This window comes from Alligator mississippiensis, chromosome 1 (genome assembly GCF_030867095.1).
Source record: "Alligator mississippiensis isolate rAllMis1 chromosome 1, rAllMis1, whole genome shotgun sequence".
NCBI lineage: Eukaryota > Metazoa > Chordata > Crocodylia > Alligatoridae > Alligator > Alligator mississippiensis.
Window position 1 is genome coordinate 173,025,129 of NC_081824.1, and position 23,700 is coordinate 173,048,828.

Consider the following 23,700-nt stretch of genomic DNA (forward strand, 5'->3'; position numbering starts at 1 on the left):
GTTGTCCTCCTCTCCCTATCTACTGTACTTTAAACTGAAGTCAGTTGGATGCCTTCAGACATGCTGTGTCTCAATATGACTGAAGGATCAGAGAAGGGTCTTACATCTTCTGGGTAAACTGTATCCCAGTGTGAAGAAAGCACCTTCTCGCAGCCCTGAAGCTGCACTTCATATGCACTACTGTGCCTAGCATTTCCTACCGGCTGCCTGCTCTGAGCCTGTGTGCTCTCGAGGTGCAGAAAGCTGCCCATTGAGAGAATGGGAGAGCTATACGGTGCCCCAGTTAGAACAGGATTACTCTCCCAAAGCACACATTATGGCGGCAAGTGGCTGCATATGCTTAGCTGCCCATGTAGGGGGAATAAAATCCATTCTTTGTCCATTAAAGAGAGAAGTAAGATGAGATTGTGCTAAGCTAGGAAGTTCGCTTGCATGGGCTTCTGTGATGAAAAGACAAAGTCATCAACTGTATTTGTACAGCTCATAAGAAAAAAAATAGATGGTTTATCCCTCATGGAATGCAGTAATTCACGGGGGGAAGGAATGGCGTGCAGAGCTTATCTGAGACCATTGTGATGTGTGTGCTCAAGCTGAGTTCCTTGCCTGTGAGTCAGGCAATTATTACAAGCTGGACATGTGGCTTGCACTCCTTGCTGGAGAACTGGGCTCAATACACAGGCCCCAGTATCTTGTGTCCTGTGACAGATGTTCTGAGATTACACACCCCATCCTTTCCAGAAATACCATAGGATCTTTAATGTGACCACGAGCAATTGGGACCTTAGTTTATATCTCATACAAAAGGCAACACAGACCCCTTCCCCCAGTTCCAAGCATCTGGCATGGCTGGTGCCAGAGGCAGGATACCAGACTTGATGGACCAGTGGTCTGTTCTGCTACAGTAGTTCCTATATTCCTGTGTAACACTGCCGTTTTTGTTTTAACCACTGCATCTCTGTCTCTCCCTTGCAGCCTGGTGGAACTAGAAAAGGAAGTTAACAACATAAAGACCGGATTGAAAGCTGTTGAGGCTGTAAGTATGTCAAGGTTTCCAAATCTCCATACTTAAAACATCCCTCTCAGAATCTGAGGCACTATATTTTCTGTGAAAGGAGAAGGGGGCTTTTCTTTCCTTGTTAAGCACTATGTATTCACCAAGAAAAATAAATAAAAGCTTTTGATGATGATCCTAGCAGACATTTGCTTTAACAAAAAAGGTTTGTTTGATCTTAGGCCAGAAAGGAAAGGCAGTTTGATATATAGAGACTACTTAAAAAAAAAAAAGTGAAACAAACCTCCCTTTGCTTTTTGCTGAGGAACTTCTGTTCACTTAGCAGGTGTCTTGCCTGGCCCTTGGGATAGGAGTAAGCATATGGGGAATATGCTACATGTTAGGCAACCATAAGTTGCCCTATTTCCCTGTCTGGAGGAAGGAGCAAGGTTTGGACTAGGGCATGAAACAAAAACAAAGCAGCTGGAAATGCAATGGCATCTTTCCTACTGTTGCTCAAAGTACTCTAACCTGAACTTCAGCCTGTGTTTCCTCAACCTCTGCTTAATTAATGCAGCACATTCTCTCTCTCAACAGGTTTCAGGAAATGTTGCCTTTGGGTAACTATAACCCAAGGTATTATGTTGTAGGGGTTAAAGATGAAGCACTCGTCTAAATAATCCCTGGGTTAAGCTTTTTATGTCAGCATGTGGTACCTGGAAATCTCCAAAAAAATAAACATCACCTCCTCAGTGTAAAGGCATATGTAGAATGAGAAGAGTTCAGTAAATAAATAGGTGGGACACTTATTAATGGAAGAGGTGGGAAAAGTAAAGAACTTGAAATTTAGAGGTTAAATAATGCAAACAGCAAAGAACAAGTACCATATTTTCATGCATACACCATATCCCCAAATATTATATTCATCTTACTTTTTCTTCATTATGCCTTTCAAAAACATGTTTCCAGGGTTATGGCTGCATAGTTCAGGGACAAAGATGTATCTTAAGCTTGCCTCCCTTTCCTGTGTAGCATCAGATGAATGCATAGCTGCTACTGAAAACTGGTACCCATGGGTGGATCCATACTTTTAAAAAGAGCTGAAGAGTGAGCTAAAAAGGTTGTGAAATAGATCAGGGGCAGCTAGCAAACAGTAAAATTGCCCTAAGAAAAGTTAGTTTGAACATTAAGATCATAAAAATAGAGAGACCCATAGAGTGAAAAACAAATTCAATTTGACTCCTTTAGCTACCTGAATGGCAGAATCACAGCTGCTGTACTGCAGAGCAGGAATCAAACCCAGGTGCTGTTTTCCCACACAGAAAATCAGGTTCCCTGCTTAACATGTGCACCCCATTTTTCAGGGGGCTGATTTGGGGTAAAAAGGTATGTGTTGTATACAAGACGATATGGTAAATGAATAATACATCAGATAATGGAGGTGCGAACAGTTCTTCATCCCCAAAGATCACTTGCAAGGAAATCAATGTGATTCAGTATGTGCTGCTTCAGATTCTTTATGGAGAAATTGGTTATGGCACTTTTTCATTTAAATTCTATAGGGTTTTTTGAAGCTTACACTATAATTTAGTAGAGAATTAGATTCCTCCTTGTAAAATTCTATAGAATGTTTCAGAAAACATTTGGGATGGTTTCCATTCTCCATAGGTCTATGGATTTTTAGAGTAATTTTGACTCTATATATGTATCATGGTTACATTATGAAGCAGTGACTTTGCTGCATTGAGTTTATGGTGTCAGAAACTCTTGCATATTAATCTTGGCTATGCCATTGCATTTCTGTGTGACCTTGGAAAAGTCATTTAACTGTTTGTGAAATGGAGGTTATAATATTGACTTACCACGCAGAAGTGTTTTGAAGGTTAACACGTTCATGTTTGTCTAGTGCTTTGAAAATGTAAATTGCTTTGTAAATGCCAAGTGTGATTGTTGTTATACCCCCTCTCGCCAAAGTTCTTCTATCACCTGCCAGGCTGAATGTTATTTTTTTTCTGACTTTGAAATCCATATGTCATATGTTCAGGATTGACAGAGGGATGTGGGGGGGCAAGAATAGCATTAAACAGAGACAAAAGACAGTGTGGGAGATGTTTTGAACTAAAGTAGATCCTTGCTCCGTTTGGCTGTAAGTGTCCTGTTCAGCCATGGCTATCAACATTCAAAAACTTCCACCCTTTGGTGACCTATATTATCATTCATATAAGCCTTTGTTTCAAACTTATATCAGTGTGTACTACTGAAAGTTGCCAGATTAGCTTCCCCAATGGCTGAAAGACTCTATTTAGCCACTTGACAGGTGTAACACCGGCAGCAACAGCACAAACTTCCACCATGTGACTCTGCCATTGGGCCTTAACCTCCGCCAGCAAGGATCCACTCCAGTCATGAGAAGAGTACTTGGTTTCCATGGCTCTTTCAGGAGAAGGAAGGGCTTTATGATGTACTACTGGTTCCCAAAATGCTAACTTCAGAGATTCATCCTCAGTTACATCATCTTCCTCCCAGACCAAAAAAAAAATATGCCAGACTTAAAGTGTGCACCATTGAAATGGAAATGGGAGGTGCTGATATGAGTAGGTGTTTGAGAGCGCGCAATGCCAACATGGGGCCTATGCTATGAAGACAGCCCTAGTCATGCCTTCTGCAAATAATTCCTTCCTTGAAATGCAAATGCCTGCTGTGTTCTTTATTCTGTATACAGTTGGTTTTCCCTTTTGTCTTTGCATCCAATTCTCCTCCTCTTTCCTGTACATCCCCTTCCTATTCAGTCACCATCTCCCCTCCTCCCCCGTTCCCCAACTCCCCTCCTTTGCTTGATGTTTTTCAGTCAGGCCTGCCAACAACTCCCAGTCTTGCTCATTCATTTCACATTTTTGGCACATAAAATGCAACACTGTAGCAACAATAGAAGATCATTGTCAGCTGGGGGGAAGGTGTGACTCTTGATCGCCTTCCAGCACATTCTCACCACAATCCTGGCTCCAGTGATTGGGAAGGCCCCAGAAGAGTAGAAACCTAAAAATAGTTTTACAGTCAGCTGTTCTTAAAGATGCTTGTAACCCTTTGCTTCCCAGGGCTTGCACTGAGAATTAAAAATTAGAAAAATCTTTTTACAGCTCATTCCAGTGCTTGGCCCTCCTCCCAAGTCAAGGCACACCTCTATCCAATTTTGTCTTTTTTTAATGTTGGATATGTCAGCAAATGAAATTGTAAATTCAGTTAGTGTCGCTGAGCTGATAGTGGCCATCTTGCTCAAAGGGTGAGGGCCTTTGCAGGGGAAATGGGGATAGGCAAGCTCCTGCGTCAGTGACTGTGGATTATTTTCCATTCAACTCTAATGCTGCCTCAGTGATTAGAAGAAAAGCTCTGCTGTGAACGCTAATTTATTTTGCGTGACTATTTAGTGATAAAAGTTTCCTTCCAATTTTGAATCTAGTATCTCAGTGAGGTGAAGAATCCTTCCCTGCCTCAAAAATAGCTGTCTTCCTCTCCTTCCCATTGGTGACATAAAGGATGTAATATTTTAACAAAAATCCATGTTGCCTATTATTTGGAGAGGGAAGCCTAGAAATTAATCTGCCACATCTTAAAAAGAAACATAGTGAAGAATCCAAATCATGGTTTCTCAGATTAAGTTTGGAAGGATTCTTTTTTAAAAAAATTAGATTCATAGATGTTTGGTTCGGAAGGGGCCTCAGTAGATCATCAAGTCTGACTCCCTGCCCTGGGCAGGAAACAGCGTTGGGGTTAGATGACCCCAGCCAGGTGCATGTCCAGCCTCCTCTTAAAGACCTCCAGGGTAGGGGAGAGCACCCCCTCCGTTGGAAGCCCATTCCAGGTTCTGGCAACCCTTACCGTAAAGAAGTTCTTCCTGATGTCCAACCTAAATCTGCTCTCTGTCAGTTTGTGGCCATTGTTCCTAGTTACTCCAAGAGGTGCCCTGGTAAGGACTGAGGGAAACAGCTAAGGCTCTGTTTATTCTGCCACATGACTACATGGCTGTCTGAATGATAACAAAATTTTGCTCTTCCATACTTATTTAATCTCAAATCACTTTGCAGACATTTGAGACAAACATTGCTAGGTTTTATGCTTTCCTAGCTTGCTATGAGCATTGTACTGCAGCTCTTCTGCCTCAATGGTCTTCTGCCTTCTGCAACTCTGTGGAAGATGCTTTCTGCCATCTGCTTGGCACCAGCTTCCTGAACTTTCTCTTGAATCTCCAATGCTATCGCATACAATATAGGAAGCCTTGACTTTCAGACTTGCATCTTAGTAGTTCTCTACCTTTTTTCTACCAGGGACCGATCTTCTATTCATCAGGAATTTTTTAAACTAGCAACATGGGAAGAACAGAGTAGTCATGATTCTTTGGTGTAAACCTCTACAATAGCTTGAAGCCCTGCCAAAAAATGGAATCAGCACAGATCAGGGCAGCGTTAGCTTCTCTCACCATCCTTAATTCATTGCCAGGAGAAACCATCTCTAGCTGTTAGAGGAGAGTTTTCCATGGCCTGTTTATGCTTTGTCCTTCCTACTGAACCTTTTAACACAAGTACTGTTTTTGGTAATAGATTTTTTTTACTATAGGAGAAGTATATTGGTATAAAATTACAGTGAGAAATTGAGAATCAGACCCCTGATTCCTATACTTATATTGGAAAAAAATATTATACAGTAACAGCCCCAAATGCCATGGCTTTGGATACTACGACTACAATCTGGGGCTAATACTGTAGCACTTTTTTGTTGTGGGCCAGGGAAGGACCATATAGGATGACAGAAAGACCACATAGGATGACCATCCCTGACTGTCCAAAGACCACATTTGGAGGGAAAAAAAGGCAGAATGTATGAGGATGCTGAGCAGAACTCTACATTATGAATCAATTTGTCCTTATGTCAGGTCCATTTCAGAGGAGAAGTAGTAATCTGCTGCACTTGTGCTGAGAGGGCAGGAGGTGATACTCTGTTAGGTAAAGCAATTAGAAGGAAGATGTAATACAAAGCAAAGGGTGGGGGTGATGGTGCTCTAACTTGTATCTTTCTACATCCTCCTGCTTGTGGCTTGTCCTGCCATTCCCCTCCCTTGCACCCTCTTTTTTTATAACTTCCATCCACGTTCTAGCATGTCTTTCTCTCACCCATACCTACATCACTTCTGACTTGGATTGCTGTTTCTGCATAGCTCTGTGTCTGTCATCAGCATGTGAAAGCCAAAGGGATTCTCAAAAGTGATACTTATACTCCTACTTATCAACTCTCAAAACCATCTTCTTTCTAGAGGTAATTGTATGGCCTTCGAAGGGTAGCTTCATCAAGTTATAAAAGCATCCGACTCCGACAGAGACATGGAACAATAAAAGTGTGAAGATGTATTGTTTCCAAAGGACATTTAGCAACAAAAATTCATTTAGTAGCTTGACCCACTGTTGGTCCTTCATTAGTCCCCCTTTAAAAAGAGCAGGGCTCCATAATTCCCATGGATTGGTCAGCTGAAAGGAAAATATCCTAAATTCATGGCTGCCATGGTACTATAGAGTACACACACAGATCAAACAAGGACAAAGGAAAAGAAAACTTCCTTTTTACAGCATAATCCTTCCAGGAAGCATCATGATTTGGCTGAATGTCATCAGTGTGGTGAAGAAGGGCATGTGAGAAACAGTGTCCATGATTCTCTCTTTAAAGGACCAGACACAGGAACATGTGCCAGAGTTGAGGGAAAGGAGCAGATGGTAAACTCTCCTCTTTTTCAGCGTGAATGAGTTTTCTGCTCTTCTAAGAGGGTCCTACAATCTGACTTTAGTCATCAGGAGATGCAGAGCTAGGAACACAACCATCCATTGTATGCACCATCTTGCCATTCTAGGCTTCTGAAGGGCAGGTAAAATAGAGGACACCTGGTATTATTGTTGACTGACCTTCTCTGGTCAATCTAAGTATTGACCGACTCTTAGGGAGGAAATATTCATATCTTCCTTGAGGAAAAGCATATGCCAACTTGTCAAGGGGCTTTGGACAAGAGTTAATAGTCGGAGAATCCTAGAATACTTCCTATTTGAGAACAAAAATCCTGCTCTCCTCTCCCCTCATCACAACTAAGCTAGAATTACATTTTTTAGACTGCCTGCATATGATTTGTCTTCAGCTCTGGAAGCGTGGGCTATAAGTAAGTAACACAGTTACTCCTACACAGGGAAACCACATAATATAGTTGTTTGCTGTTCTTTCACAGTTACAATTATTGTGACAAGTTGCATGACTGGCATTCCTTCAGGTGCTGTTTCTGTGGCATAACAGTTTCTGTTAAAAGGTCCACATGTGCATGCAGTTACCCTACAATCTTGTCTGAGATTTCAGTTATTTCCCATGCCAAGTATGAAGGAAAATTGTAATATCAAAGATATGTGGCACTTAGATGCTAAAGGTAAATTAGAAATAAAATAAATTAGGTGGATAGTGTGAGAATTATTCTGGGATCCAGGAGATTACAACCAAGATTTGCCTCTGCCTAATCTAGCTGCCACCTTTAACTTGAAAAGAAGTGGGTTTCTGAGTGCTAATTGGTTTATTGGAAGAAAGAGGGTGGGCATACCCTTTATTAAACAAACACTTGAGATGTACTTCCCCATTCCTATTATTTTTACTGAGACACCAATATTAGGCAACAATCTGTACTTTGGCCTTTTTCCTTTCAGGAACTGGACTACCAGAAGAGACGCATACGGGAACCAGGGGACAGGTTTGTTCCTGTCATGAGTGACTTCATCACTGTAGCCAGTTTCAGCTTCTCAGAGATAGAAGACCTTCTCAACGAGGCCAGGGACAAGGTGGGAAAACTTTTTTGAAGTGTTTGGGGCTCCCTATACTGAATCCTGCAGCTTTCAGCCAGGAGCTGTCTGATCCAATCTCTTCTGTGTCTCAATAATGGAATCAGACAGAAAAACCTCCTTTGTTCTGCTCTTAGAAGTGGGGCAACCTGTGCGACTGTTGTTTGTGTGTGCTGTGGATAAAAGGGATTTTCCATTCAGATCCATCCTCAGCTTGTAGAAACAATAGAGGTGTTATTTTTTTCTCCTTATGTTCTACATGCATCTTTTCCCCAATTTTAATGTGCCAAGTTGCCAGCCTTGAAGACGGGGATGGGCCATAATGATATAGTGCTTTAACCTGGAGACGGTCTAAGCCTAGGCTTTCCTGTTCCCGCGGCAGAGTTTGGAACTCGTAAGCAGATCTTGAGAGACGTTGGCCACCTTGTGGCAAAAATTCCTAAAGAGCAAGAACCTTCCAGCTCTTGATTTAGGTTGGAGTCAAAAAGAAGGCAGCAGGAGGATCAAATGCTGAGACCGTTAACAGGGAATTTAAACCTGATATCCAGACTGAATTGGCTGTTTTAGCCAATCTTTAGTTTATACCATTCATTGAATAGATGATGCCCATAGCCAGAAGGTAATTCCATCTTCATGACTCTCTTGAAGCTTTCTCTTTTGTGCAGAGGTTTTCTAAGGATGGTGCCTCTGAAGAGGAATTGTGATGATATGACATGGTGTTAAGAGGGGCTATGTTTTTTGGTGGTCTTTTTTGGATGAGATATCAAATAGAGATCATGACCACTTTGGGATATTAAAGAATCTATGGCAACCAATTATTAGACCGGGCAGCCAGGTAAAATAAAAAGCTGTGCAGGTTGTGAAATATTTGCTGCCTTCCATCCTATCAGTGAGTGTACTTCAGAGGTGGGTAAGTTATTCTGAATCTAAGTGCTCTATAAAACACTTCGGGAACCTTTGAGTGTCTTTACATGTGCCTTGGGGGAATGGGGGAAAAAAAGCCTGGAGAGGGGTTTTCAACCTTCAAAATACTCTGATTTAGTTCATGATAGCTTTTGAAAGATGGCTCAGTTCAGTTCTTAGAGCATCTGAACCATTTTGCTTATCTCTGCTAGAGTGGTGTCTTTTTACATATGCCTCCCCTGTCTGATGTTGTACTAGAACGGTCTGTTCTACTGGCACCATGTAACGGGTGAGATGCAGTTTGATTTTTTTAAAGGCAAAAAGTGGGTTAAAACATATAACTATGCAGTCCTAGTCAGTGCTACAGCTTTTTCCTGATGAGGGAGATGCAGAAAAGTTGTGATCCTGTTCTTTTAAGGATAACTGGAGTCTTCCCACTGACAAACTGCCGTGTCTGGAAGATGTTGCACACATTTGTAGGTATTTGCCAACATAAAGCACTCAACAAGAGGAGATATTTTATTTTAATGACTATAACACACTTAAGAAACCTCTCCTCCATTTCATAGTACCTTTCCCTAATACACCCCTACTATTCTTGAACCAGGGTCTTTTCCAGCTTCTGCTGAGCCTATGGCTTTGGTCTTTCCACTGTCATTGAGCTGCCTTTGGACTCCTGAAAGGGAACGGTCTGTTCTTACCCAGCGCTGAGCTATTTCTTATGTTTTCTTCGTATTTTTCCCTCTCTTCCTCCTCAGCAAACCAGATGTGCTTCCCAGAGTCCAAACCATTTTTCATGGTCGGCTCTCTGTGTTTGCTGAATTGAGAGTGCTGTCCTTGCTATGGAAACCCACTGGAACTGCCCAGTAAGAGGAGGAGAATGGAGCGCACAGATTTTACTTACCCCATTCCCCTTGATTTCTCAAAACAAAGGAAAACAAAAAAGGTCTGTTTTAAAAATATCCTAATGAGCCCTAGAAGAGTTGGTCTGGTTCACAGATTTGTTAATAATGATGACTCTCTGGTTTTAACAGCTGGGTTCAAATATCTTTCTAAATATAGAAGTGGCTAATTGGCCATGTTTCCACATCTGGGGTTTGAAACAATAAAAATTATCTTTCCCAACCTGGGAAATCATTTTTAAATGTCTTTTGTGGTGGTGAAATGTGCTGCATATTGACTTTATTTAGATTGAGATAAACCATTTGCTACGAAGGAGTCCCTAAACCTTTGCAATAGGGGGTACACCTGACAACTCGTTAGGTGTTCATTTGTAAGACTAGCAGTTCTTAATTAGTGCAGCAATAAAACCTTATGCCTCCAGAGACTTCCATACCCTTGCTGCTAGGGGATATGAATGGGCCCTGGCAGCCTACACAAGACAGCAATGAACTCCAGCTGCTCTGCATTAAGGGGGGGGGGGGGGAGGGAGGAGTACACTCGGAAGCATCATGTCTATTATAGAGATCATCTTTGTGCTCCGGCACCAGTGGAGGTTCCAGTTCAGTACCTAAATTGAACCCAGTTCTGGCAGCATGAGTTGGTGAGAGAGAGAGAGAGAGAGAGAGAGAGAGAGAGAGAGAGTCTCTTAATTAGCTCCTAGATCACACAGGTCTCTTACAGACAAAATTAACATTGATTTTTTTACCCAGAACCTAAAAGGTGACCAATGCACTCCAGCAGGGATCAGCAACCTCAGGCCCACGGGCCCTTTGGCTGTGGGTTCTCCCCACGCTGTGGCAGGGGCACTTTGGCTATGGGAGTGGTAGATGGGTCCTAGCACCCTCCCACCTACCTGTGATCTGGGGTGGGTCATTACCAACAAAGCACCACCAAAGTGTCCTAGCCCTGCCTTAAAACCACCCCATCTAATTGGAAAAGGTGTATTTGGTCTCACGGAGTCTATTTAATGTTTGGCCTTCCTGTTTAGACACATAATGGCAGGAACAATGAGTGCCAGCGTTTGTGCTGAGGAGGTGATATTTTATCTGTAAAGGGCCAGATTGGCAGATGCTGCAACTGTTTGCAAGTGAAGTTCTGTAACCACAACTATCTGTGCACTTTCAGAAGACACTCTTGGTTAAAATCAAGCTGAAGCCTAAGTCTTGATTCTCTTAATAGCCCCCCTAGAAGATCTGGACATTGTTCTTCTGGTGGATGTCTAGCCTTCAACAGCTTCTTAGGAGAATTCACAGATTTGATCCAGGGGTGGTGTTTTCTGCCATTTCCTGTCAGTTGGTGGGAGGAAAAAAAAAAGAGAGAAATTCCACACTGGAATCTGTTGCCAAAATGCACATGTTTGATCCAGATGAAAATTTTTTTTTTCATAGGAAAAAAGAGGATGGAGTTGAGTTTGCCTGTGAAAACTCTTTTCTTGTAGGCATAGTGAGGCCAAACAAATGTGATTTTTTTTCACTTTTTCTTCCCCAGTATGATTTATTTTCCTGTTTGCAAGTGATGATATTGACCCCACAAGGTCTTCATACTACTGAAGTCCCACATAAGTACTGACAACAGAATTATAGTTATGCAATGGCATTATAGCAGTTCTTCACAGTGGGGTGAATTCCACTCTATAGTTTATATATAAAAAAAAAAAAAAAGGTTTATAAAATGCTTTGGATCCTGTTGGAAGGGTAGGCTCTGTGTCCGTTTTCAGTCAAGATTATGATTGTAGTTATTGGCATTTGCAAGGTGGCTCCTCAGCACTGAAGCTGGAATAGATATCAACATCAACAGCAAACATCTCATTGCATACAGTTGCCCAGTACATGGGAACACTGATGGCACCAGTATAACCCACATAGTGGCAAGGGAAGGAAGTAAGGAGGGAAAGGGAAGAGGTAACCTATCGCTGGCCTTTTTCATGACAGCTTCTCTCAAGCAGGGAACTAATCAATGACCTGGAAAATCAAAATATCCCTTCCATATCATTCCAGTAAATTTGACAGGTACAATAGGTCTGCTCTGAAGATAAGCAAGAGAAAAAGAGCCAAAATCTAGCTAAATTATTAGCCACTGTTGGCAGAAAGTGGTGAGGATCACAATGCAAAAGCAAGAGAAGTGTGTCCATGTCAAGCATAGAGCTTGGCCTCCATGGGCATGTCCAGATGAGCGCGCACATGCATTTCCCTGGGGACAAATAGCAGCAGCACAAACTTGTGCTACCGCTACTTGTCCCCAAGGAATGCCTGTACATGTGCACTCTGGCATGTGGCAAGTTGCCCTGGGTGGGGTAGGCCCACCTGGGCTGGCCCCAGCAGCCTAACTTGGGGGCCTCCTGAGGTTCTGGCAGAAGGGAGCCTGGCTGGCAACTGGAGTGTGGCTCTGGCTGGCCAGGCTTCGGTTTTGGGTGGTGCACGCTGTCGCCGTGTGTGCCGCCCTGCTTTTTTCTAATGCATTTTTTTTGACACTGGGATCTCCCAGTGCCAGCCCCAACCCCCTGCAAATTAGCATGGGGAATGCGTGCCTGTGCAGTGCATGGCACCGCAGATAGGTCTGTGGCACGACCATACTGCACATGTGCACTCATCTGGATGCGCCCATAGGTGTTTTGGAACTCATTTGTTCTGTCAATTGCTAAGACTAATGGAATATGGTGGAGTCAAGAAAGAGCACATTCCAAGTGTCACAGACAGATGCTGAAGCCTGCCACTGCAAACAGATCCATTCAGCAAGTAAATTACATACCTGCCATATGCTAGAGTGGAATTGCAGATGGCTCAGTGCAAGCCATTATCTAATCTGCTGAATGCTCATGGTTTCTGTGCCATGTGATTAGGCATGCCATTGGCCACCATGGAGGGAGCTCAAGAAGACAGAAGGGGCTGATCCAACCCCTGTTAAAATCTGGTAGAGTCTTTCCATTGCTTGAATGAGACCAAGCCCATAAAGATAAGAATAATTATTTATTTGAATTGAATTGTCAGAGAATTGGAACTTTCATTGCAACAGCTTTGGTTATTACTTGACTAGGGAAGATTTGATCAGGAGAAGTGAAGTAATTCACTTTTCTCCTTACTTGTCTGTTAATAATGGTCGGAGACAGCAAGATAATTTTCCTCAATGCTGTTTTGTCTTGTGTGTGGGGTCCTGTTCTGGCTGTTCCAAAGGGGTCTTTGCTACCGCTTAATATTTTGCTGATGGGTGTAGTGGTGAGCGTGTGCCTCTCTCATGTTTTCCATCTTCTTGTGGAAACAACTTTTTAAAATAAATAACTGGCTAAACTATTTGCTTTGGCAAAAGAAGGAGTTCAGTGGAAAGTTTGGCAGAGGAAGGAGAGTTGCAGAGTTATAAACCTGCTATATTATGAAATAGAGGAGTGATAACTTGTGAGCCTGAATTTATTTAAGTGAGAATTGCAAAACCATCTTCAGTTGCAAGGCAGGAGAAACTGAGGCACATTTTCCATCTCCCTTTGTGCATGTATCTTTCCCCAAACATCCTCAGCAGTAAACAAGTTTCAGGCCATGTTCCAGTACTTGACATTAAAGAGCATCACAGCATAATAAAATACTTTTGCACTTACATAATGAATTTCATCTGTGGATTTCAAAGTGATTTACAAAAGAGAATGCCATAAGAACTATTGCTAACAGATGGTGAGTCTGAGTCATTGAAAAGTTAAGTGACTTGCACTAGGTCACAGAATCGGTGGCAGGGATCAGATTCCTTGGTGTATTTCCTGTTTGGTGAGTTATATTTTACTTTCCATACATTCAGCCAATTAAGCGATCTGCTTTGTGATTATCTTTGCTCAAAGAGTTTGTGTTTGTATTCTACTCCCAAAGAGATCACCCCTAGAAGCACTGCACCCTCCTACACCACAACATATTAAGTATTGATCTGGAATGAAAGATGCCACCTCCTGCATAGTTACCATTACTGCCTGGAGTGCTCTGGCTTTCTTGCAGATATCTCTTGTTCAGATGACCAAAGTTGATGTTGCTTAAGTTACAAGGTCTGCCAAGATTGTAAGTGGAAGCAGTCTAGGATCAATCAAACTATTTGTGTCTGGAAAATGTACAGCATCATTCCTACAGAAAACTTGCAATTTGCTGTGACAAACAGGGTCCAGATGATGAAAGCTGTGTGACAGGCTGGCCTATATATGATGATGGTGAGAAATGCACCTGCTTCATCTATTAATAGAGGAGATGAGGTTCATGGCAAAATAATTTAAGCCTACCATACTCACCGTCCAGGGGACTGAATGATAACTTCTTCGAATGTCTCCAAGATGTGGATTAGGATTGAAAGAAAGAGACATGAAACCCAGCAGAAGGATCTCCAACAGTATGGAGCTTGGTCTACACCAAGTGTAATTTAATCTTAAATATGAAGAACATGTTGTTTCTTGGATGGCTAACAGTTTTGTAAAGATTTGTGGCAGTCCTGGAGCATGCTGCAGGCTCAGTGTGACATGCACTTACTTACTGTTAATAGGCAGCCAGCCAAGGATAAGCAGTGCAATCCCAAATTTCTGCTTTGACAAGGAGGTGCACTGAGATGGTGATAATCACAGCACATGACCCTGACTAGTTAATACTACAAAGCTGCTATTAAGACATACTCAGTGGAGGTGCATCACATGCTGTTCATGCGCTGGAGGCTGGGCAGCTGGGAGGATAATGTGCCTACATGATAATGTGTGCCCCAGAGACAATATGTTCAGAGAAACACATGACAAAACTGGCACAGTTGGGAAGCAGAGGAAGGGGCATGTTGGAAATTAAATGACATGTGAATAGCATACAGCATCCTGTACAGAGAGACCTTGCATTTACATTGTGCTCTACAAATGTTAACTAACTTACCCGTACGTGGTAAAACTGTGAAGGTCCCTTGTTACAGAATCAGAGGCATGATTCAAGCCTTGTTCAGGATTTGAGGGAAAAGCTGGCCCTGTTTGACCCAACTGGTCTTTCAGGTTGAGGAGTCAAAGACAGCTGGTTGTGATGCTGGTCACATCGCTCACTTGTGTGCTGCTGCCTATAGAAACCAGAGTGCCTTAACCACACTAGTGTGGCAGGCTGTTCAGCTCTGGCAGATGTTAGAATTTTAAAATATTTGAATCCTAATAGTTCCCATATCAGGTACCAGAGAAGCAACATAGTCTCTACTTAACAGATGGGAAAACAAAAGTACAGGCAGGGTAAATGACCAGCACAAGGTCACTGTGGTGACAGTTTTGGGGTATGCCCTCTACTTTGCATTCCTCTACCTTAACTGGTTCTGAATGGGAGCAGAGAGAAAATATTTAATGAGAAGATATCCACTTTTTTGTTTCTTTTATGATTATCTTGGTACTTTTCATCTCCTTGAAGTTTGTACATTATTCTGCTTTTCAGATTGGGAAATCCCAAGTTGTTACAGGGAACTTAAACTAGAGGGCTTCTTAGGATAGAAGTTATCTTCCTGGCTCTGCCCATCTTTCCCTTTAAAGGATGTTGTGCCTTTGATGTGGTGGAACTCTATTAGACCCAGTTGGAGGTATGATGGCCCAAGTATGTCTGCTGGTGTGACACAAGCAGCTGGGGCATGGTAGGTGTTAGGCAATGGCAGTTAGGACATTTGGGTGTGTGCCTATGTGTGCCTGTATAGGCTCTTCCCTCTCCCCCTTGTAAGGTAATATTACAAGTATTATTTGGGAGTTACATACAAGTTGTGTCTATACGGCATCCAAGAGGCCTAGGGAAGGACCAAGTTTTTGAGAGTGCCAGCAGAAGGACTGGAAAATATTTACAAATTCTAAGCCTATGGCTGTGTATAAGTGCCTGGACTGCCCATCCATGGCCTTGAACCAGGTTGGTATCTCTCCACTATCTCACTCACCCTTGCAATGCTTTATAACAGAGCAATGGAAAAATTCTTTCCAATTCAGCTCTACCATCTGTATTGGTGAGAACCCTTGTGACCAAAGCTGTTTGTGACAAGATATACTGCCTTCCTATTACAGGATCTCACCAGGACCTTTAATGAAGACCTCTCGTGGTTAAAGGATGCGTTTCTATCACTTGAGCTAAAGGAGCCATTCTTTTAACTAGAAGCAGTTGTGCTTCTAACCCTTTGTGAGCTATTAAGAGGAAGACATGCAGTTCAGAATCTGGATTATGGCCTGCCTTTGAGTAAATAAATCATTCTGAGAAATTTTGTGGCAATTCAAAGGGGCAGGAAATTGCTGAGAATGAAACTGTGACAATTTTTGTCTGCATTATGTTGGGAAAAGAATGTCACTGCTTCTGATTTGTGACATATTTTTCAGTTCTCAGCAAACCGCAGGAATAAGTTCAATGGAAAGTGAATCTCCAAATAAGTCTGTGCCACATAGTCAGAGAATGTTCCATGCTCTTTGTTCTGGAAGAAATGGCAGTGTCCATGCACTGTGGAAGTCTCTCTTCTTTTTGTTTCTGTTTAATCATTTGGCCCCTAGTGGTTTAAAGGAAGAACTATCTAAAGGGATCTTTTTTCAGGTGCTACTGTTTAGCCAGCTTTGTGTAGGCAATCTCTGTCATGTCTCTCTAGGAAAGGGTTGGAGCCACCAATCTGTCCTGCCAAAGGAAATCATTTATAATCTATTGTGTTTTCCTAAATATGTAAGGGCTATGTGTATGTGTGTGTGAATGTGTGCATGCCTGCATATATGTATGTTTAGGAAAACATATGTGCTAAAATAAAGGCCATACATACATACATACATACGTACATACATACATGTATATATATTTGTAATGTTTAAAAGTGTCAAAAAGAGGTAGACTCAACAAAACAGGCATCTTTTGCCAGACAGTTGTTACATCCTGAAATCTTCATGATTTTTCTTCTGCTGCTTCTGTGCTTCCTTTTCAACTCCTGCCATGTTTAATGGCTCAAAGCAATTTGCATTTCTTCCAGAAAATTTTATTTCATTTCAGCTACTTTGGATTTCTTTGTTTGTTTCCTTCTGGCTGAGAGAGCAATCCTGAACAGAAAAAAAAAAGAATCTGTTGCTGAAAACTGCTTTGTGGGCCTGGCGGGGAGAGTAAAAGAGAAGAAAACTGCAGTTTCCCTGGCAGTGCTAGAAAGCAGCCCACTATTACAGGATTTCTTTCACTTCTCATGAATTGGATGGTGTCACTTATTCTGTATCTGAGGCAGCTGTCAGAGTTTGAATGGTTTCTGATCCTGGGCCCTTCATTCATTTTCTGTTTGGGATCTGAGCCCCACAGCTCCTGGGGCATCTCATGTTCTGTAAAAGCATCCAATGAGGAATGGAAAGCTGTTTTGTTACCCCTGTGGACGTGGAAGCTCCTACTTATATTACCTTGGGGCACACCCAAGATGCTTTGCAATCACCAAAGGATGGGAATCCATAGCCTGTGGAAAGTAAAGGTGCAGCTTGATAGCTAGTATATTTCTGAAGTAGGCTATGAACCTGGATAAAAGTGTGTGCATGTATATCGATGTGCATGAGTGAAAGTCCTAGTGTGTATGTTCACAGACATCTTTTGATAGTATGGAGTGGGGGAAGCATGTGGGTATGTACAGACCCCATGAAAGTGGTTGAGTATGTAAGAGCACATGGATGTATTGCTGACAATGTGTGTAGCATATATGAATTATATGGGCAGAGGTTTGGAATAGGAATAGATCTCCGCCTCCCCCTGCCCCTCGTTTTTGCCATTATAGATCTGTGTGTGTGCATATGTGTACCGGCGACAGTACATAGGGGGTGGTGTGTGTGTGTGTGTGCATGCACCCAAGCTGCAGGACTGATGACAGAGAGCCAGGCTCTGCTGTGAGTTTACTATATCCAGATATAGGCCAGCTTGTGATTGAAGTCCTGCCAGTTGGCAGCAACCAAACACTTCCTTATAGCCTTAGCATTTGCCTGGTGAAATAAAGGCCACTTGTGATCTTTCCGTTCTCTTTTAAGTTTGCCTGGGAGCACTGGCTGCTTTCCTTGCTCCCTCTCTCATGCCATGTCTACCCACGGTCTCATCTCTCCCAGGCAACACCCTTTTATATTGGCTCAGGGATCTCCATGGTGACAGATTACAAAGGAAAAGACCTAAAGCAGAACAGACTGCAGTGCTATTGGAAGAGTCCCTTAACCCCAGCCATACTAGCAATTGACTCAGAGGGGAGAGATGAGAGAGAAAGCAAACAGGGTTTGGCAGTCATTCCTTAGCTAGCAGCTTCTCACTGGCTGGATGCTTTTCTGTCCCCAAGCTGGCTCAGTGCTGCTGCTGTGTTGTGGCTGGCTAGTTCCTCTTGGAATGACTCCATGGCCCAGACACTGGCCATATTTTTTGGCATTGCTGCTTCACTGACGCCCTCCAGATCCCCCTGCATAAGCCAAATGGACAGTTAAGGGAGCAACTTCTTTCCTTAGTTGATAGGATTATTAGGGCACATTTTCTCTGAACTAGAGAGTTATGTGCATAATCACTCTGAGGCTTCATCTCCTTGTCGGCCTGTCTAACTGTTGTACTCACTTTGTCTTCTTCCCCCCCCGATAGTACGCCAAGGCGCTGAAGCATTTCGGAGAGAACGAAGGCAAGATGCAGCCAGATGAATTTTTTGGCATCTTCGACACCTTCCTGCAGTCATTCTTGGAGGCCAAGCAAGATCTGGAGAATATGAGGAAGAAGAAAGAAGAGGAGGAGCGCAGGGCACGCATGGAGGCCATGGTGAGGGTACAGGGGTGAGAAGGGGAAGGGAGTGACTTCTTTGTGTCGTGAGAGAACAAGGGCTGAGGGGGATAACCTTACTGCTCATGTTCTGCCCTGTCACTGTTTCACAGTCACTTTTTCTCTCTCTCCTGCCTCTTGGCAGAACATGCTATCTTTTTGCTGCCCCTAGTTTCATATCTTCCCAGTGGCCTGTCCTAACTCTCCCTCCTCCTGCTTAAATCCAGTTTAACTGGGCAATTTCCCCTCCCATTGTAGTCTTTGCATTATCCCCGCAGAGTTCTTATTTAGGGTGAAACATATTTTGGTTGCCTTGAACTTCTTAGCACAAGAGTCACAATGGAGCAGGACCAAGTAAGACTTTGTGTCGCAAGCCCCAGGGCACCTGCACCCTTCTGCCCCCAAAAAGGGTCCTGTTGTCCTGTCAGTGGGGTTCTCTTCAAACCACGCTACTCTGGCCTTCAATAACATCTTCCCTGCACTCATGCGCCATACTCTGCTCCTGATTTTCCCATACCGCAGTTAGTTGCCTTCCTTGCCCCTTGCCTGCCTTCCCTGTCCCGGACCGCCACCCCTGCAGCATGGTATGTCCTCCTGCTTGAGGGCTGATATTTTTGCTCTGAAGCTCTTGGAGCCAGATTTCCCTGTGTCCTGCCAGCTGGGTTTTTTCCATTCAGACTCTATTATCATCCATTCTGTGCCTGTCGCCTGTCAGTGCATTGTGGCACAGTGAATGAACTAGCGTCTGCCATGCAGACACTGGCAGCATTTCTCATTGGCTGCCTTTGCTGCTTTGGTTACTGAGGCTGTATTTGGCCCTTGACAAGGCAGGGAAAACTTGTGTGCATCATCAGTTCTTTCACTGGAACTCAGATGGGTGGGTCCCAAGGGTTTCCTGTGAGCCACCCTCCCTCCCCAACCTCAGACTGCCCCAAGGCCTGAGATCAGCTCAGCATTCCTCCATCTCCTTTCACGCTGCCAGCACTTTAACCACAGCAGCTATCAAACCCCCTGGCCTTGCACAGGATGATCTCTGCTTTAAAACATTATTTTTGGGGCACACCCTACTTTGCTTAATTCAAAAGGGGAGAAGAGCATTTATAAGGAATCTCCTGGGTTTTAGCAGTGTCCTTGTACTCTGTACTCAGGGATTCAAAATGTCAGGACTTGGATGGGACTGGTTCATCAATGCTCCATAGCAAAGGGGTGGGTATGGCAGGTCCAAATTAGACTGGAATAGTAGGCAGCACTACAGATCCTTATTGAAGGGCATCAGCAGAGTAGGAATTAAGGATCTTAGGACTGGAATAATGGAACAGGGGAATTGGGCTGACGGTCAGGACTGACGAGCATCAACAGTGCTAGCAGTGGAAGCCAGGAGGGGAAGGGCACTACTAGGGTCTAGACTGAGATTCAGTAGCTTAGCTTCAGTAGCATAGCTGGGGGTGAGGTAAGGTAATACTGAAACAATTAAGGAGGGGACAGGTCAGATCTGGGGGACACAGGCAAAACTGTGTCTGGTAAGGGCTGGAGGAGCAAGAAACATTGTGGAACACGATTGAAAAATATTTCTTGTGTGACTGGGAGGAGGAGAAGCCTACACTGAAACCTGACAGGGATTTCTCACTCCCTCTCGCCCTTCTCTTCAAAACACAGAATATTTGGCCTGCTTTCCCTGTCTTCAGTGGCTCTTATCAGCCTGACCCACCCTTCCAGGAACAGGTATTGAATAGGAACCTTTCACCTCCCTTTGTTTACCCAGAAAAGGCTTGCAGTTGATGTATGTAGGTGCTCTTCATGCATCCCAGGAGCTGATATGCAGCACAAGAGAACAGCTTTTGGGAGTCATCTGTGCACACCGGGGCATCTGTGCACTGCCACTAACTCTTGGAGTCAGCCTGCCCTGGACAGATCAAATGAGCATTACCTAGAAAAACTCACACAGCCAAACTTATCCTTGCTGTAGCTCCAGCAAAGCAAGTTCATCCCATTGAGGGATCTTACTAGCTGATACATTTTAAAACATTGGCTGCTGTTCTTGTCACCGATGTTAGTTCTTTACTAACATCTTTACAGTTGGACCAGTTCATTTCCCTTTCTTTTTCTTATGAATTTCTTTTTCTGGATTGGGCACTGGCTCCCACTGTTTCCTCTGGGGCCCCAAAACTGTTAGAGACTGACTCATCCAAATCCAAACTGACTGAATGGCACAAAGTACTAAGCAGTGCACCCTGAACACTCCAGCCCACTTCATCTGTGACCTAAACTGCACACTTCTGTGCAGTGAGTCTGACACTTCTCCCCTCCCCTTTTCATCTGTAAGCTAGATGCCAGGTTGGTCTGAATAAGGGGCAGCACAGAGCTACCACTGTCCCATTTCCCAACAGCCAGACAGAAACTAGATTAGGACCCTGTAGGTCTACAAGACACTCTTTGCAGTAACTGCAGCTCATGTAGGTATACCTGAACTAGCTTTACATTAGCTGGCTTGGGAACTGTGCACCAGTGTTCCCATGCCAGTGCAGAGCTCAGCATGGACTTTAGCTCCTGTCTGAGGAGCTAGGTAAATTCTGGGGCAGTGAGTCTATGCTCAGCTCCATGTGGTCATGGCCACAATGCTGGCAGTCCCAAAACTATCTAGATGTAGCCTGCCTCACAATCTAGAATCATAAGACACTTATACAAGTGCTCCGGGGGTGGGGAGCAGTGGTGCATTAAGTAGAGCAACTCCAAGAGCTGCTCTAATTAAAGCTCCTTTGCGCGTAGGCAGATTAATGCATGAGCCAGTGGGGCCAGAGGCCAGGAGCCCCTGCCCATCAGGGACTGTGCTTGCAGCTCGCTCCTCATCGGAAGGGAAGTGGAAGCCGTGGTTTTAAACCTGATGCCGTTTTTGTCTCCTCACTGGTGGGCAGCAAGTAGCTCGGCTGCTGGAGCCCCTCAGCCGATCAGTGGTGGGGAGACAAAAATGGTGCCAAGTTTAAAACTGTGGCTTTTGCTTCCCTGCTGAGGAGCGAGCTGCAAGCGCGGCCCCTCCACCAATTGGGGGATGGGGTGGGGCAGGGGAACCTGCAAAATTAAAGGTGCTGCCGTGCACGTGGCCAGGAGCACAGCCAAGCAGCCAGCACCCTGCAAGTAAGTCTGTGGACAGGGAGCAGAAAGGAGCGTAGGGGAGGGAAGGGGCATGGGGGGGAGTGATTGAGGCCCCCATGGTGAGGGAGGGACTGGGGCAGTGGCAGGCACTGCCCAGCCAGGGCACTGAATAGGATCCTGTGGCTGGGAGTGGGACGGAGCTGCGAGTGGCTTGTCCAGGAGGTGTGGGGAGGTGAGGTAAGAAGGGGGAGTAGCTCCCCGGTGCTGCATGCACTCTGGGGGAGGCATGGAAGGCATGTGCCCTTCCTGGATTTGTACGTGGGGTGAGGGCTGGCTGCCTGCTGTGGGCTCAGGGCTGCGGGCTGCATCAGCCTCTTCGGGGGGGCGGGGGGGGGAGAGCTGGGCTGGGGCTTCACTTGGGGCAGGCTCAGCTGCACAGGGTGGGTGGCAGCACTGGGATGGGTGGCCATGGGGGGAGGGGGAGCTACGGGGAATTTTGGGGTGTCTATAACTTCCCAAGCCCTCTCTAGTGCCTCCCCTGCTCAGGGCACTCTGTGTGGAGCTCCTGAGGGAAAGGCAGCAGAAAGAAGTGCCTCTCCTACTAGCAGGGGCAATACTGGGGAGCTTGGGGGGCTATATAATTGAGTCTGGTCCGATGCGCTGGAATTCCAGCATGGTGGAGCAGCCTCTGCACTCATGTATAGGTGCCCATAGAAAATTAGGGTTGGAAGGGGCCTCAGGAGATCATCTAGTCCAACCCCCTGCTCAAAGTAGGACCATCTCCAACTACAGCATCCCAGCCAAGGTTTTTCTAGGTGGATCTTGAAAACCTTCAAGGCTTGAGATTCCACCACCTCTCTGGGTAACCTGCTTCAGTGTTTTACTACTGTCCTAGTGAGAGAATTTTAACTAACATCTAACTTAAACTTCCTTTGCTGCAACTTGAGACTGTCACTCCTTGTTCTGTCATCTGTCACCACTGAGAACAGTCCAGCTCCATCCTCTTTGTAACCCCTCTTCAGGTAGTTAAAGGCTGCTATTAAACCCCCCCTCAGTCTTCTCTTCTCCAGACTAAATAAGCCCAGTTCCCTCAGCCTCTCCTCAGAACTCATGTGCCCCAGCCTCTTAACCATTTTCTTTGCCCTCCACTGGACTCTTTCCAATTTGTCCACATCTTTTCTGTAGTGGGAGCCTAGAACTGGATACAGTACTCAGATGTGGCCTCACCAGTGCTGAATAGAGGGGAAGAATCACCTTCCTCAGCCTGCTGGTAATGCTCCTACTAATACAGCCCAGTATGCTGTTAGCCTTCTTTGCAACAAGAGTGCACACAGCTAGTTTATTGTCCACTGTAACCCCAGGTCTTTTTTGCAGAGCTGCTGCTTAACCAATTGGATCCCAGCCTGTACTGGTGCATGGGATTGTTCTCTCCTCAGTGCAGGACTTTGCACTTGTCCTTATTGAACCTTGTGAGATTTATTTTGGTCCAATCCTCCAATTTGTCTAGGTCACTCTAAATCCTAGTCCTACCTTTCAGTGTATCTGCTACCCACTCCAGCTTGGTGTCGTCTGCAAACTTGCTGAGGGTGCACTCCATCCCATCTTCCAGGTCGTTGATGAAGACATTGAACAAAACCGGCTCCAGGACTGACCCCTGGGCCACTCCATTTGATCCTGGCTGCCAACTAGATATCGAGCCATTGATTATTATCCTTTGAACCTGACAATCCAGCCAGTTTTCTATCCACCTTACAGTCCATTCATCCAACCCATACTTTCTAATTTGTATTCTCCTTTCCTTCAGGGGTGAACTAATTTACATCCCTGAAAATTACTTCCTCTTTTATGCTGGGTTCAGCATATGGGTTGATGGGATTGACACAAGGCCTACCAACTCCTTGTCCTAGCACTTCCTACCTCTCTTGCTCAGAAACACAGACACATACACACATATTTGCACACGTGCACCCCTTAGGAAGTGGGGTCATGGGGGGTCTCTGATAGGATCATAGGAAAGTAGGGCTGGAAGGGACCTCACAAGGTCATCTAGTATGCCTCCATCTCTCCTGTGGGATTGTGTTAATTTGACTGAAGCCTCACTAATCTATTTTTTTTTCATGCCACGCCAATCCCTGTGGTATTTTAGGGGCAGATCATATTCTGCCTACTAGACATTATAGTGTCACTTTAG

At 44.4% G+C, this 23,700-nt stretch overlaps 1 protein-coding gene across 6 annotated transcripts in view; it reads left to right on the forward strand.

The window, feature by feature from the left end:
• Window positions 1–23,700, forward strand: part of DAAM2 (dishevelled associated activator of morphogenesis 2) — a 308,724-nt gene that overhangs the window by 277,070 nt on the left and 7,954 nt on the right. For all 6 annotated transcript variants that reach the window (XM_019483066.2, XM_019483067.2, XM_014598043.3 and 3 more), the window contains 3 exons: window positions 973–1,033; window positions 7,714–7,845; window positions 18,249–18,419. In XM_019483066.2, the coding sequence (XP_019338611.1) occupies window positions 973–1,033; window positions 7,714–7,845; window positions 18,249–18,419 (364 nt within the window). The remainder of the gene's footprint in view (window positions 1–972; window positions 1,034–7,713; window positions 7,846–18,248; window positions 18,420–23,700) is intronic.